The sequence below is a fragment of the Rhinoraja longicauda genome, chromosome 2 (genome assembly GCF_053455715.1).
Source record: "Rhinoraja longicauda isolate Sanriku21f chromosome 2, sRhiLon1.1, whole genome shotgun sequence".
NCBI classification, from domain to species: domain Eukaryota; kingdom Metazoa; phylum Chordata; class Chondrichthyes; order Rajiformes; family Arhynchobatidae; genus Rhinoraja; species Rhinoraja longicauda.
Genome location: NC_135954.1, coordinates 10782704 through 10796201, shown reverse-complemented (window position 1 = coordinate 10796201; position 13498 = coordinate 10782704). Strand labels below are relative to the sequence as shown.

The 13498-nt window shown below is 48.1% G+C and overlaps 1 protein-coding gene and 1 long non-coding RNA gene across 2 annotated transcripts in view; one reads left to right on the top strand and one right to left on the bottom strand.

Annotated features, from left to right (window-relative positions):
* Positions 1–4283: 4283 nt before the first annotated feature.
* The window catches only part of LOC144608882 (uncharacterized), a 50449-nt gene continuing 41234 nt past the window's right edge, over positions 4284–13498 (top strand). The window contains exon 1 of the long non-coding RNA XR_013549250.1: positions 4284–4350. This is a non-coding gene — a long non-coding RNA (uncharacterized LOC144608882). The remainder of the gene's footprint in view (positions 4351–13498) is intronic.
* sox4b (SRY-box transcription factor 4b) lies at positions 5572–8868 on the bottom strand. The gene has a single exon (XM_078414908.1). It carries the CDS (start codon positions 8365–8367, stop codon positions 7213–7215), a length of 1155 nt encoding a protein of 384 aa, XP_078271034.1. The 5' UTR covers positions 8368–8868; the 3' UTR covers positions 5572–7212.

Here is a 13498-nt window from a genome sequence, read left to right as displayed (position 1 = left end):
GGGGTTTTTGTTTAAATCATTGCGGCCTGACTTGCTGAGAAATTCCAACATTTTGCTTTTTTTTTTGTGGATTCCAATTTGCCAAATGGCCACATTTTCACTCGGAAATTAACGCTGACGTGATCTACATCGAGTCTTTTTTTTTTAAACGTGTCGTTTGGAGGATGAATATCAGGGGGGTTTCAATTTCTAGGCAAGGTTTTCTTGGCTGGGCAACAGAGGAGAAGTATTGGGGGAGCGACGGTGTGACGGAGAGTAACAAAGGGTGACAGACAGCTTTGCAGGGGCAGAGTAAGGCCTAGTTTAACAGTGTCGCTCTGGCACCGTGTTGAAGTTGTGACACAGAAAGGGCATTTTCAAGTACTGCGGCAGGAAGGGGAAGTGGAGGGATGCGTGGTGGAACCATGTTAGAGTGGGATAACGAATGCAATTCATCCTAACGTCAGCCTCCTTAGACAGCGGCAGCCATGGTCTTCACACAGAGAGTGGTGAGTCTGTGGAATTCTCTGCCACAGAACGTAGTTGAGGCCAGTTCATTGGCTATATTTAAGAGGGAGTTAGATGTGGCCCTTGTGGCTAAAGGGATCAGGGGGTATGGAGAGAAGGCAGGTACGGGATACTGAGTTGGATGATCAGCCATGATCATATTGAATGGCGGTGCAGGCTCGAAGAGCCGAATGGCCTACTCCTGCACCTATTTTCTATGTTTTCCATGTTTCTATAAGCTGGGGAGTTGCATCTGCCGCGCCCCTGGCTTCCCGCACCGTTCAGCAGAACACGACGTTGCTAGAAAGATGAGGCACAGATATTAGCCACAAATTGGAGGAAAAAAAATGCACCAAGAAAATCTGGATGCTAATGTAGCACGTGCGCTTATTAATTAACAAAAGGTCGCCTTCAAGAAATTCACCGAGCAAGATTCCACTCTCTTTTTTAGCAAATGCTGTTTTCCAAAATTACCGGCCCGCTCCCAGAGATGATGTGTTGTGTCTTTCTCGTGTTTGCTCATCACAAACAAACAAACAATTCCGCCTCAGAACCCCCTCGCGGAATGCAAACAAGAAAGGCTTTCCGTTGTAACACCTCACTACTAAACGCCAAACACATCTGAAGAACCAAAAAAAGTTGTTCTGCTGCGAGTGAGAGGGGAAGAGGTTACTACGTTTCTTCCCGCCACAACCGAGAAGGTTTACAAAGAAAAAACCAAGGGAAGAACGAGTCCACACAGCTGACGAGCCAGTGCGAAAATGTATACAAAGGAAACGTTTCCCTTTATTTTAAAAAAAAGAGCCATTTCCTGAATTGACCTTGAGATTGGAATGATCTGCTGCTTTTAATAACAGGGCGAAAGCCTCCAAGACTACCTGCTGTGAAACGGCACAAACGAAGGAAAAGGGAGCGAATTGTAAATGGGGCATTGTGCATTAATCTTGTATGTGCATTGGGAAATTCCCTCACCCATCTTTGCCTGTTTTCTTGCATCCTCCACTGCACGCCTGAGCAAATTAACATTACTGTGGATGTACCGTGCTTGTTAAACTTAAGATGCCAATCCATGCAAGAAATCATTGCGTTTCTGTTCACTTTTTGGGATATAGTAGATTTCCAGGTAATGTCGTGCTGCTTGTGATATCGAATATTTTCATTTCACGAACCTCAAACCCACTATGTAGGATTTTACCTTGTGGGTAGAAAGGAAATTATACCTCACGTCATAATTACCACTTTCATTCATCGCTACGCATGTATTCAAATCTGCCGCTTCTGGCAATCTTAGTTTATCAATCGTTTTATCTCCTGTGGAATCTCAATTCTTCCAAAATACTCCAATTTATTTTCGCTTGAACAACATCTAACTTTAAAGCAATATAACCCTATAAACAAGGCGGTACCCAGCCACTACAACTGCCCCGAGCCAAACGTAAACAAGAAACCCTCTTCCTTCACCTCCGCCCAAATCTAAATCTACACCAGAGTGGAAACACAATCCATCACTGGGTGTAGATAAGACTTCACCCGAAGTTGAGCCTAATGCTAATGTCCATAGCTGTCCCATGCAAGAATTATCCGTAACCCCAAACAAGGCCTACTTCGAAATGTAAGGGTGGTGGCTCCACTCTACTGTAAACCTAAACAAGATGCAACGAAAAGCTTAGCCAACTATCCTTCAACAAAACTGTAGCTTCTTCCAACATAAATCCTACAGTAGTTATTTTTAAATTAGATCACGGTTTATCTAACGCTTAAAACCGAAATCTACGCAGTATTTATTGTATGTCACTCGCTCCATACTGGTTTCTACTGACCCGAAATCTAAATCTAACGTAGATTGCATCTCCCCACCCAAAACGAGACCGGGCTCTAAGGCTTAAAGAATAGCTAAACCCAGTCCTAAACAGAAAACAATGGCTTTTAATGACGCTAAAGAGCCATACACCTTTGACCATGATAAAGTGAAGGTACAAATTCTGTTAATGTTCGCGTTACAATTAAGGTCTTATTTTACAGTCTTCTCCCACACAATAAGAAGGGGGGGGAATAGATTCAGTCAATTCCACAAGATTACATTTCCCTTTAATTTCCCGCATTTACTAAAAACTCCAAGGGAAAATTCGCTGTTTAAATGCCGCCTTCACTAAAGTCTCGTCTTAATGTAGCTAGGCCTGGATGTTTTAGTGAAATGTGACATTAAAGTGTACATGATGGGGGACATCACATCAAACAAGTCTGCAAATGAATTGTGCAAACGGCGACTTTACCTTCTGAGGTTAGGAATATTATTTTCAAAGAGAGAATGTGTTGTTTCATTTCACCTAGTTTGGCAATTGGGGTTTTTATTCTCCAAATTTGCCCGAAATCTTACGCCAAACCACTGAATAAAACAGGGTTGCGGGTTTTTTTTTGTTACCTCCAGACGTATTCAGACAAGATTGCCTTTTTTATTTTGCTTCTCCTACCCTTGAAGAGATGGCTGCCGTTTCTGCCCACCCTCTGCTTAATGTGGATAGTTAACTGCGAAACCGTGACTGCACCCACAAGTTTACATTATCAGTGACCCTCTCTTTTGCTAAAAGATAACGCCTGGCGCGAACAAGTCCACTGATTTACAGGCCTTTTTTTTTTCTAATACAACAATTGATAATCATACAACCCGTATAATGCTGGGCTTTTTTTTTTGTTATCCTCAATCCATTTGAAATACAACTAAGGCAAATCAGTCCCGCACTACAAAAAAAAACAAGTCGCCATTTTTTTTATATTAAAGCTCTCACTCACTACTCTCTCTTGGTAATTTCGGCTTCAAGGGATATAATTTCAGTGCAAGTGTTTTTCCAAGTGGGTTATACGGCTCCCTTTGAAACCTTATGGATGGTCTCTAACAGGGACGATGGGGCCCTCTTTACAAAATCACGACCGCTCTCTGACTTGTTTTTTCACGAGGGTCTGTCTGTCTGGCCCAGCTCGACCCAGTCACTGCCTTGTGAATAAATGCTTGCCCTGCCCACTTCATATGTTTAAATCCAACATTATTTTTGTCAAATGGTATCTGGTTCCATCCCCGAACTTTTCTGGGGTTTTTTTTCTTCTAACTCGGTTACAGGGCGATAAAACTTTTTGTTGCCTTACTTCTGAAATGGTTTACAAGTCTCCCTTGCCTAACTACTACTACGGCTTGAGCATAGCGAGGAGATGAAGACGGATACTGCTCGCCCTCGCAATTCCCAACCAGCCTGGGTCCGTTTACCTCCACGGGATCCCTCCCCTTGGAATCAATTCGCCAAAGTGCTGCTTGTAGTTTCGCTCCAGGTTTTAACGTTGGAATACAGGAATCCCCCGCACCCGGTTGTAAAGAGGTGCGCCGGCTCTTTGTAATGGATCGTGTGAAGAGGGGGCGAGGGGAGGAGGGGGTGGGGGGAGGGGAAAGTGTTCATCAGACTGAATTTGCTTCAAATACAACCCTACTCGCTTTAAGATGTTGCCGGGGACTTAACAACTGCGTTATTCGTTTTTGTTTTTGTTTTTTGCCAACCTCGATTTTTAAAAAAATAAATCTATTTAGAACCAAAAGTGTTAATGGCCATGGAAGTAAGCGGCTGTCGAAATGCTGAAACAGTGCGCAATAACATGCTACAAGGCCAGCGAAACCCAGCGGCTACCGTAGCTGAAGCTCATTGTGAAGCTTTATGAATAGCCCTGTATCCAGTTTCACTGCACAGACACACGCGTTGTTCGGAGTCTTTCTGGTCCAGACGACACAATGTCCCCTCCCCTCCCCTCCCCCACCACCTACTCGTCCGACTGGCCTAATCGCGTACTTCCTGGCGAAATCAAGCGGCATTTCAGACCAAAGTGAGTATTGAAATGCAGAGGATTTCCAAAAGAAAAACACAAAACCCCCCTCCGGGGTAGGGGGCGAAAAATGGTGACGGTAGATGTCCCCCAATGAACTCTGGCCTTGAAGCCTTCGGACTGGTTCAGGTCTATTACGGGAGAGAGGGGGGGGGGGGGGGGGGAAGGGGGAGGAGGGGGGTGGGGGAGAGGATCGGGGTTGTATCAGGACACCAGATTAGCGTGTTATATAGGAGGGGAAACGATGCTGGTACAAAGCTTGTATCTGAGCCCATTATCTGTATCTGAGCCCATTCTCTGTATCTATGCTGGAACACGTCTCCTGGTTAAAAAAAATCCTGGCTCGCACTTGTCCCATTTCAAACGACCCTTCTCTATGTCACAAGAGTTAAAGACAACCACTCAGACAACATAGAGAGATGCGTGGCTTGTTTATTTTTGAAATCGACAAGAAATAACGTGAAAATTAACATTTCGTATGACTTATTTTGACCCTCCCCCCCCCCCCCCCCCCCCACCCATACACACATAAACATAGACAGTGCTATCGCTTTCGGTTCTTTGAACCTTGTTGGTTTTTTTTTGCTGAGTCCTTAGTGTTTGGAATGATATTTTAAAAGTCTTTTTAGTCACGCCTGCTGCGTGTAGACGTTTAGTGTAAGTAAAATGGTGTTTCGCAGATTGGCGCTGTTTCTATTTCCCCCTCCCTCCCCACCCCCCCCCCCCCCCCCTCACTCCATCCCACCCCGATTCTCTGCATTAAAACAGGGACTCGTGGTTCGGGTTCAGTTCCAGCTGATTTTTTATTACCTTCTCTCTCTCTCTCTCTCTTTCTCTGTCTCTTTCTCTCAAATAACTATTTACAAGTTTATCGACAATCTGACAGGCAGTGACTTGACATGATTAGCTGGCATGATTTTTTTTTTCCAAAATAAAAAGTTGTGTTGAGGCATGATCTGACAGACTATACACAGCATATTGCACAGGATGAGTTAAAAATAATAATAAAGTTAAAATAACAGATTTTTTTTTTAAACTAACAATCGGACAGCAACCAAAATTTCTTTTCGCGGTTGCTGCCTCAATGCCTGTCGCGATAGTTTTGGACACACACAAGTAACCCAGTCTCATGTTGATATAATACAGATTTAAATATACAAAGGCGTTCGCGCTCTCCTCCCAACCCCCTCTTCTCAATATTCCACCCCTCCCCCCCCCCCTTCCCACAACAACTACACCTGATTTTGGAATTATATAAGCTAGCTTCATGCCAAAACAATAATATTTTGCCGACAAGTTATAAGAAGTAATACTAGTTATCATTACAGAATGAGAAACACATTATTTGTGTAGCGAACTCAAATCAACATTTGATATCCAGTGATTAAGCGCCATTTAAGGAGCGCCACTTAATTGGTAGAAAGGTGTAGCATCCCCTGTCGTCTACCTTGATGCTCAACCTTCGAAAGCTTGAAATGGGTACACATTTCTCGTTGATTACTCCCATTACATTTCGCTAACATTTGTTTACTTGACCGCAGCCAGACTGCAATCAGTTCAAAGGAAGCTTGAGGGTCACCTGTTTCAAATGGTAAAAGTGTCCAAATGGTTTACCATATTTTAAATACTATAAAAAGAGATACATCAGCTAGAATAGACAGGAAGGGCTGTTGTGAGCCATGACATCTGCTCAGAAACAGCAGGCGAAGCCAACATGCAGCCTCGCGGTACAAAAACCTGCAGATTGAAGTGTGTAAACATGTGGAATATATAAAAAAAGAGGCAACATTGTGACATTGGCCTCTTTGTTCGTGATCAGGAAACCCAAATAGCGATAAACACCGATTAACACCCCCTTTATATTTTTTACAAAAATACACTGAGAAAATAATCAAACGTCTCATCTTTCTCTGTCTTTTTTTTTTAAAGTGTCAAAGTCTACATTTAAATATAAAATTAAAAGTTTAACTCTAGCCCTTCGGTGAAGGAGATAAAACGGTGCAGGTTTAACAAGGCCTACGAAAAAAAAGTCAAAATATTTGGCCGGTATAAATACATCCATATAAAAAAATGGTTTTTGATTACATTTACAAGGAAGAAAAAAACAAAACAAAATCAATACGAGGATGAGACATCGGTGACAATAAATTCGTGTTTTTGTTTGTAGTATTTGTGGAATTTATGGAACTTTTGAGGAAATTTGGTCCAGTAAATGCAGTCCCGCGGAGATTTGAGTTTGCGTTAATGATAAAAAAAAGAGGAATTTTAAAGGCTGGTGTCTTGGTAGGAATCATACAGAGCGCCATCTATCTGGTCGACTTGTCCGAACAATTTTTGACTGTTCCAATCTGTACAGAATCTGGGAACATGCTCTGAACCCAGAGAAACACAGTAATCCAATACGACCACTCTCGGAAGAAACGCTTTTCTTCGCGTGTACGAAAGACCTCACGTGTAGATAGATACATTTCTGTACCAACATAATCTGTTTTGGCGATTTCTTTCCACGGTTTTTAAAACGACCATGTCCCTAATGCCACGGCCGCGTTCTCTCATTACGTGCAAAACAATTTCTGGTTTTCCTTTTCAATCCAGACTCTAGTCTGGGCAGTTTTTGTTCCCCCCACCCCCCATTTGGAATCGCAGTCCTCCTTAAAACACGTCTCTCGCTCCCCTCCTAAAACACGTCGATTTTTTTGTTGTTGTTGTTTGTCTGCTGTTGAAAAGACTAGCGATCGGGCATTTATCGATCACGCGATTTTACAGCATTCGGATCACAACGACTTCAATTCACGATCCCCCCCTTTTTTCATTTCGCTCCAAGATAAAACAGCAAATCAGTTTTCTTTCGCTCGTCGCGTTTTAATACGTGAACACCAGGTTTGAAATACTTGTCTCCAGCCATTCCCCCGAAATCATCTCGCTCACCTCTGGCGTGCAGTAGTCTGGGAACTCGAAATGAGACGCCGACTCCGGCTCGAAATTAAACTCCAAATCTCTGTCCAGAGACGAACTCAAATTGCCCAGTGTCATGTTCTCGAAAGTCGGACTGGAGCTGAGGTCCATTAGGTCGTCCTCAAACTCTTCGTCGGAAGACGAGGCCAGGGACGAAGAGGAACAGGAGTGGGTGGTGGAAGGGGCCGGGGAGATCGATCTCAAGCTGCCCGGGTGTTTGCGCTGGTCCACGGGCGAGTCGGGCACCCTCGCCCCAGTCCCGCCGCCGGCCACGTCTTCATAGAAACTGACCGGGTCGATGGGCTCGGCTGAACAGCTGAGGGTCGGGCTGGCTGGCACGGCGGCTGAACAAGACGTGCTGCCCAGAGCCCCGAACGACCGCCTCTCTTTTAGTTTCTTATCTACAATGTGCTTGGAAGCGGCGCTGGTCCGCGCTTTGTAAATTGCCTGTTGGTTGTTAGTGTTTGTGCTGGAAGTAGTGGTGCCTGACTGCGGGTGTTGGTGGACAGTCGGAGGAGCCTTGGTGAGCGTGGCCAAGATGATCTTGTGCGTTTTGCTGGACTTGCCAGAGCTACCGTTGCCGCCTCCACTGCTCTTTTTCGCCGACGGTTTAGTGTTGACCTTTTCGCTCTTCTCCCCCGGCTTGCTGCTGCCCGCACTTTTCGCCTTCTTTCTCGGCCTGTATTTGTAGTCGGGGTAGTCCGCCATGTGCTTGAGTCGCAGCCTCTCGGCTTCACGGATGAAAGGGATCTTGTCGCTGTCTTTGAGCAACTTCCAGCGCTTGCCCAGGCGCTTGGAGATCTCCGCGTTGTGCATGTCCGGCGACTGCTCCATGATCTTCCTCCTCTCGATCTGCGACCACACCATGAAGGCGTTCATGGGTCTCTTGATGTGCCCACTGGCCGTCTTGCACCAGCTCGGCTCGTCCGTTTTCTCCCCGTCCGAAGCGAGCGAGTCCGCCGCCGGCGAGCAGGCAATGCCCAGGTCAGCGGCGCCGGAGTCGGTAGGCTCTCTAACGAGCACCGCTTCCGTGTTCTCTGCGTTGTTCGTCTGTTGCACCATGCTCTCGCTCGTCCCCCCTACAATATATTGTGGCTCAGTGAGGGGTGAGAGAACAACACCAAAAAAAAGAAAGGCTTTCTCTTTTTTTATATGTAGATTGTAGCAGTTTGGTCAGCTGGCACTTTTCTTTCTTGCTTTCTCTGCTATTTGCAGGATGCTTTTTGCAGGCTGCCCCCTCGCCTTCGCAGGAGAGACCCCTGGTTCTTGTATTATTATTATTATTATTTTTTTTAAAAATATATATACTTTGTATATACTTTTTTTTTGTATATACTTTGGCACAACCTTCCCCCTGTGACCATGCGGGAAGACTGAGTTATATATTGGAGAGAAAAAAAAAACTTGGGTCTGCGGCTTAAACCAGACGCGAACTCGCGTCGGCGGCGGCGGCTTCTTATCCAGTCCCGGGCTCGGTGACGTCGAGTTAAAGGTGTCCCGGTCGCAGCCAATGGGCGGCCGCCGCTCGCCCAGACCGCGTCTGTTTCCAGGGGCCCGCGCCGCCCCCGCCGCTCCCATTGGTCCATTGGCCGCCCAGTGGGCGCCCGCTGCCTGCAGCCACAAGCGCTCGGCCTGACCTCATCCCCATTCACACACAGTGGGGCTTAAAGGGGCAAGGCTCCTCATGCACTCTCACCCTCCCCCTCCCTCCTCATCCCCATTCACACACAGTGGGGCTTAAAGGGGCAAGGCTCCTCATGCACTCTCACCCTCCCCCTCCCTCCTCATCCCCATTCACACACAGTGGGGCTTAAAGGGGCAAGGCTCCTCATGCACTCTCACCCTCCCCCTCCCTCCTCATCCCCATTCACACACAGTGGGGCTTAAAGGGGCAAGGCTCCTCATGTACTCTCCTCACCCTCCCCTCCCCCTCATCCCCATTCACACATAATGGGGCTTAAAGGGGCAAGGCTCCTGCACTCTCACACTCACCCTCCCTCATCCCCATTCACACACAGTGGGGCTTAAAGGGGCAAGGCTCGTGCACTCTCCTCCCCCTCCCTCCTCATCCCCATTCACACACAGTGGGGCTTAAAGGGGCAAGGCTCCTCATGCACTCTCACCCTCCCCTCCCTCTCCCTCCCCCTCTCATCCCCATTCACACACAGTGGGGCTTAAAGGGGCAAGGCTCCTCATGCACTCTCTCTCCCCCTCATCCCCATTCACACACAGTGGGGCTTAAAGGGGGCAAGGCTGCTCATGCACTCTCACCCTCTTCCTCCTCTTCTCCCTCCCTCCCTCTCTCGCTCCCTCCCTCCAGTTGACACACAGTGGAGCTTAAAGGGGGCAAGGCTCATGCACTCTCCTCACCCTCTCTCTCCCCCTCATCCCCCTCCTCCCCGTTCACACACAGTGGGGCTTAAAGGGGCAAGGCTCCTCATGCACTCTCACCCTCCTCTCCCTCCCTGTCCCCCTTTCCCCTCCCTCTTTCCCCTTCCGCTTTCCCCTCCCTCTTGCCTCTCCCTCCCCCCTCCTCCCCTCATTCCAGTTGACACACAGTGGAGCTTAAAGAGGGCAAAGCTGCTCATGCACTCTCACCCTCCTCTCCCCCTGTCTTTCCCTCTCCCTCCTTCTTCCTCCCCTCCTCCCCTCATTCCAGTTGACACCCAGACAGCTTAAAGGGGGCAAGGCTGCTCATGCACTTTCCCCCTTTTCCCCCTCCCTCCCTCCCTCTCCCTCCCTTCCTCCCCTCCTCCTCTCATTCCAGTTGACACACAGTGGAGCTTAAAGGGGGCAAGGCTGCTCATGCACTTTCACCCTCTTCCCCCTCCTCTCTCTCTCTTTTTCCCTCTCCCTCCCTTCCTCCCCTCCCGCTCCTCCTCCCCTCCTTCTACTCCTCCCCTCCCCTTCTTCCCCTCTCCCTCCACCACCCCCTCCCTACCTCTCTCCTCCCCTCTCCCTCTCTACCCCCTCCTTCTCTTCTTCCCCTCTACCTCTCTCTCTCTCTCTCTCTCTCTCTCCCTCCCCCTCATCTTCTCCCCTCTCCCCTCCCTACCCCTCTCATCCCCTCTCCTCCTCTCCCCTTCTTCTCTTCTTCACCGCTCCCTCCCCTCTCCCTCTCTACCCCCCCTCCTCCCCTTCTCTTCTTCCCCACTACCTCTCTCTCTCCCTCCCCCTCCTCTTCTCCCACCACCTCTTTCTCTCCCTTCCTCTTCCCCTCTCCCTCCTCCACCACCCCTTACCCCTCTCTCTCTCTCCCCTCCTCCTCTTCCCCGCTCCCTTCTCCAACCCTCACTACCCCTTTCTCTATCTCTCCCCCTCCTCTACTTCCCCTCTCCCTCCCCTCCTCCCTATCCCTTCCCTCTCCCCTCCTTTCCTCCCCTCTCCTCCCATCCCTCTCTCTCCCTCCCCTCCATCCTTTACGCCTTCCTCCTCCACCACCTCCCGTTCCTCTCCCTCCCTCTCCCTCCGCCCCATCCCTCTCCCTCCCTTCCCTTCCCCCTATTCCGCCCCTTCCCCTCCCCCTCCCATCCTTTCCACTCTTCCCTCACCTCTCTCTCTCTCTCTCTCTCTCTCTCTCCCCCCTCCCCCCATCCCTTCCCTAGACGCCCCCCGCCTCTCTCCAACTCCCGGCACTAAATTAACGCTGCGCCTCTTCCCCAAACTGGCATCAGCCCGACTCGAGACACGAAGCAGCACAACGCTCGGTCTTGGGCGAAACTGGTCTGACTCTGTGTGTGTGTGTGTGTGTGTGTGTGTGAGAGAGAGAGAGAGTGTGCGTGTATATATGTATGTATGTATGTATGTGTGTGTGTCTGAGAGAGAGCGTGTGCGTGTATGTATGTATGTATGTATGTATGTATGTATGTATGTATGTATGTATGTATGTATGTATGTATGTATGTATGTATGTATGTATGTATGTATGTGTATGTATGTCTGTCTCTGTCTGTCTGCCTCTCTCTCTCTCCTCTCCCTCTCTCTTCCCCCTCCCCCTCTCTTCCCCCGCCCTCCCTCTCTCCCCCCTCTCCCTCTATCTATCTTTCTTTTCCTCCTCTCTCACTCCCCTGCCCCCCCCCCTCCCTCTCCCTCTCCCCCTCTCTCTCTCTCTCCCTCCCTCGCCCTCTCTCTTCCCCTCTCTCTCTCCCTCCCTCGCCCTCTCTCTCCCCCCCATCTCCTCCTCTCTCTTCCCCTTCCCCCCTCCCTCCCCCTCTCCCCTCTCTCTCTAGCTATATTTCTTTCTTTCTCCCCCTCTCACTCCCCTCTCCCTCCCTCGCCCTCTCTCTTCTCTCTCGCCCTCTCTCTTCCCCTCCCCCTCTCTTCCCCTATCTATCTATCTATCTATCTATCTATCTATCTATCTATCTATCTATCTATCTATCTATCTATCTATCTATCTATCTATCTATCTATCTATCTATCTATCTATCTATCTTTCTCCCCCTCTCTCACTCTCTCCCTCTCTCTCCCTCACTCTTCCCCTCCCCTCTCTCTCCCCCTCCCCCTCTCTCTTTCCCTCCCCCTCTCTTCCCCCTCTCCCTCTCTCTTCTCCCTCCCCCTCTCTTCCTCTCTACCCCCCCCCTCTCTCTCTCTCCCTCCCCCTCTCACGCGTACACGCTGACAGCTCGTCCACTTATGTTAAGTTTCGCGAAATTGACACGATATCGTGCAAAACTGTCCATAATTGATAGGCTGCAGTTTCGCTCAAAGCGAAAATCAGCCCCTGAAACACTCCGAAGGAGTTCTGCCTTGGCTCACACCTGCATGTATTATCTACTCCAAAAGGGATTACACAGGAACCCGTTCCTTTGCTCTTTAATAACATTAAGCAGTTCATTACAGCACACAGACATAAAACACGCGCTGAACAACACATCGGATTCGGCGCTTGTAGTGTTTCCCTCCCCCTCCGTTTCCAGGAGAATCGTAAGAACACTAGCAGTAGCACAAAAAAGGCACATTAGGTGGGTTGAGTATAGCAACAAAACAAAAAAAGAGGCGCCTCAAACGCATTGGTTGGCGACCACATTTTATCGTCTTGACAGATTTCGGATGAAACGCAAGTGCCCCAAATGCACACAGAGGTTTTTATTCACAAAATGCTGGAGTAACTCAGCAGGTCAGGCAGCATCTCGGGAGAGAAGGGAATGGGTGACGTTTCGGGTCGAGACCCTTCTTCAGACTGACCTGCTGAGTTACTCCAGCATTTTGTGAATGAAAACCTTCGATTTGTACCAGCATCTGCAGTTATCTTCTTATAGCACATAGAGGTTTGTTCAGGCTAAACCGAGAGAGAGGAATAATAATGCAACGCTGGTTGAATTTGGCATGTTTTTAAAGCAACTTAATGCAGGTAATAATTCTGAAGGATGTCATCTTCGCACTGTGTAGCTTTAAAATTTAGTCCAATGAGTAGATTCGAACTAATATCCGATAAAGGAGCCCACATTTAATCGGACTCTGATCCAAACAAATGCGCGTTTTAAATGGCAAAGAGGTTATTGACATAGATACAGTGTGCTAGGCTGCACGAGGTTTCAACTACGTGTAGTTAATCGCATCATGCAAAAAATAACTCCCATTAAAACCCACGAAAAGCTGACATTTGTGCTCAATCGCGTCAACTTCACGGGTTTGTGAAACGGTAGGTGGCGGTACTGCGCCTATATACTCATCTGTAATTTAGTTGCTGTAATTTGGAGCCCTACTTAGAACCCTGGGTGGCTGAAAGAAAATAGAGAGCACACAATCCCCCCCCCCCCTTCCCCACACACACACACAAAATTAGCATCCGTTGGATTTTTTTCCAACTTCATATTGTTAACCAGTCACACTTTCTCCTTTCTCCATCAGTCTGATCATGGCTGATCATTCTCAATCAGTTCCTACCTTCTCCCCATACCCCCTGACTGTTATCCTTAAGAGCTCTATCTAGCTAGCTCTCTCTTGAATGCATTCAGAGAATTAGCCTCCGCTGCCTTCTGAGGCAGAGAATTCCACAGATTCACAACTCTCTGACTGAAAAAGTTTTACCTCATCTCCGTTCTAAATGGCCTACCCCTCATTATTAAACTGTGGCTCCTGGTTCTGGACTCCCCCAACATTGGGAATATGTTTCCTGCCTCTAACGTGTCCAACCCCTTAATAATCTTAGGCAAGGTGCTCCATTCTCTGGAGTTTTGAAGGATGAGAG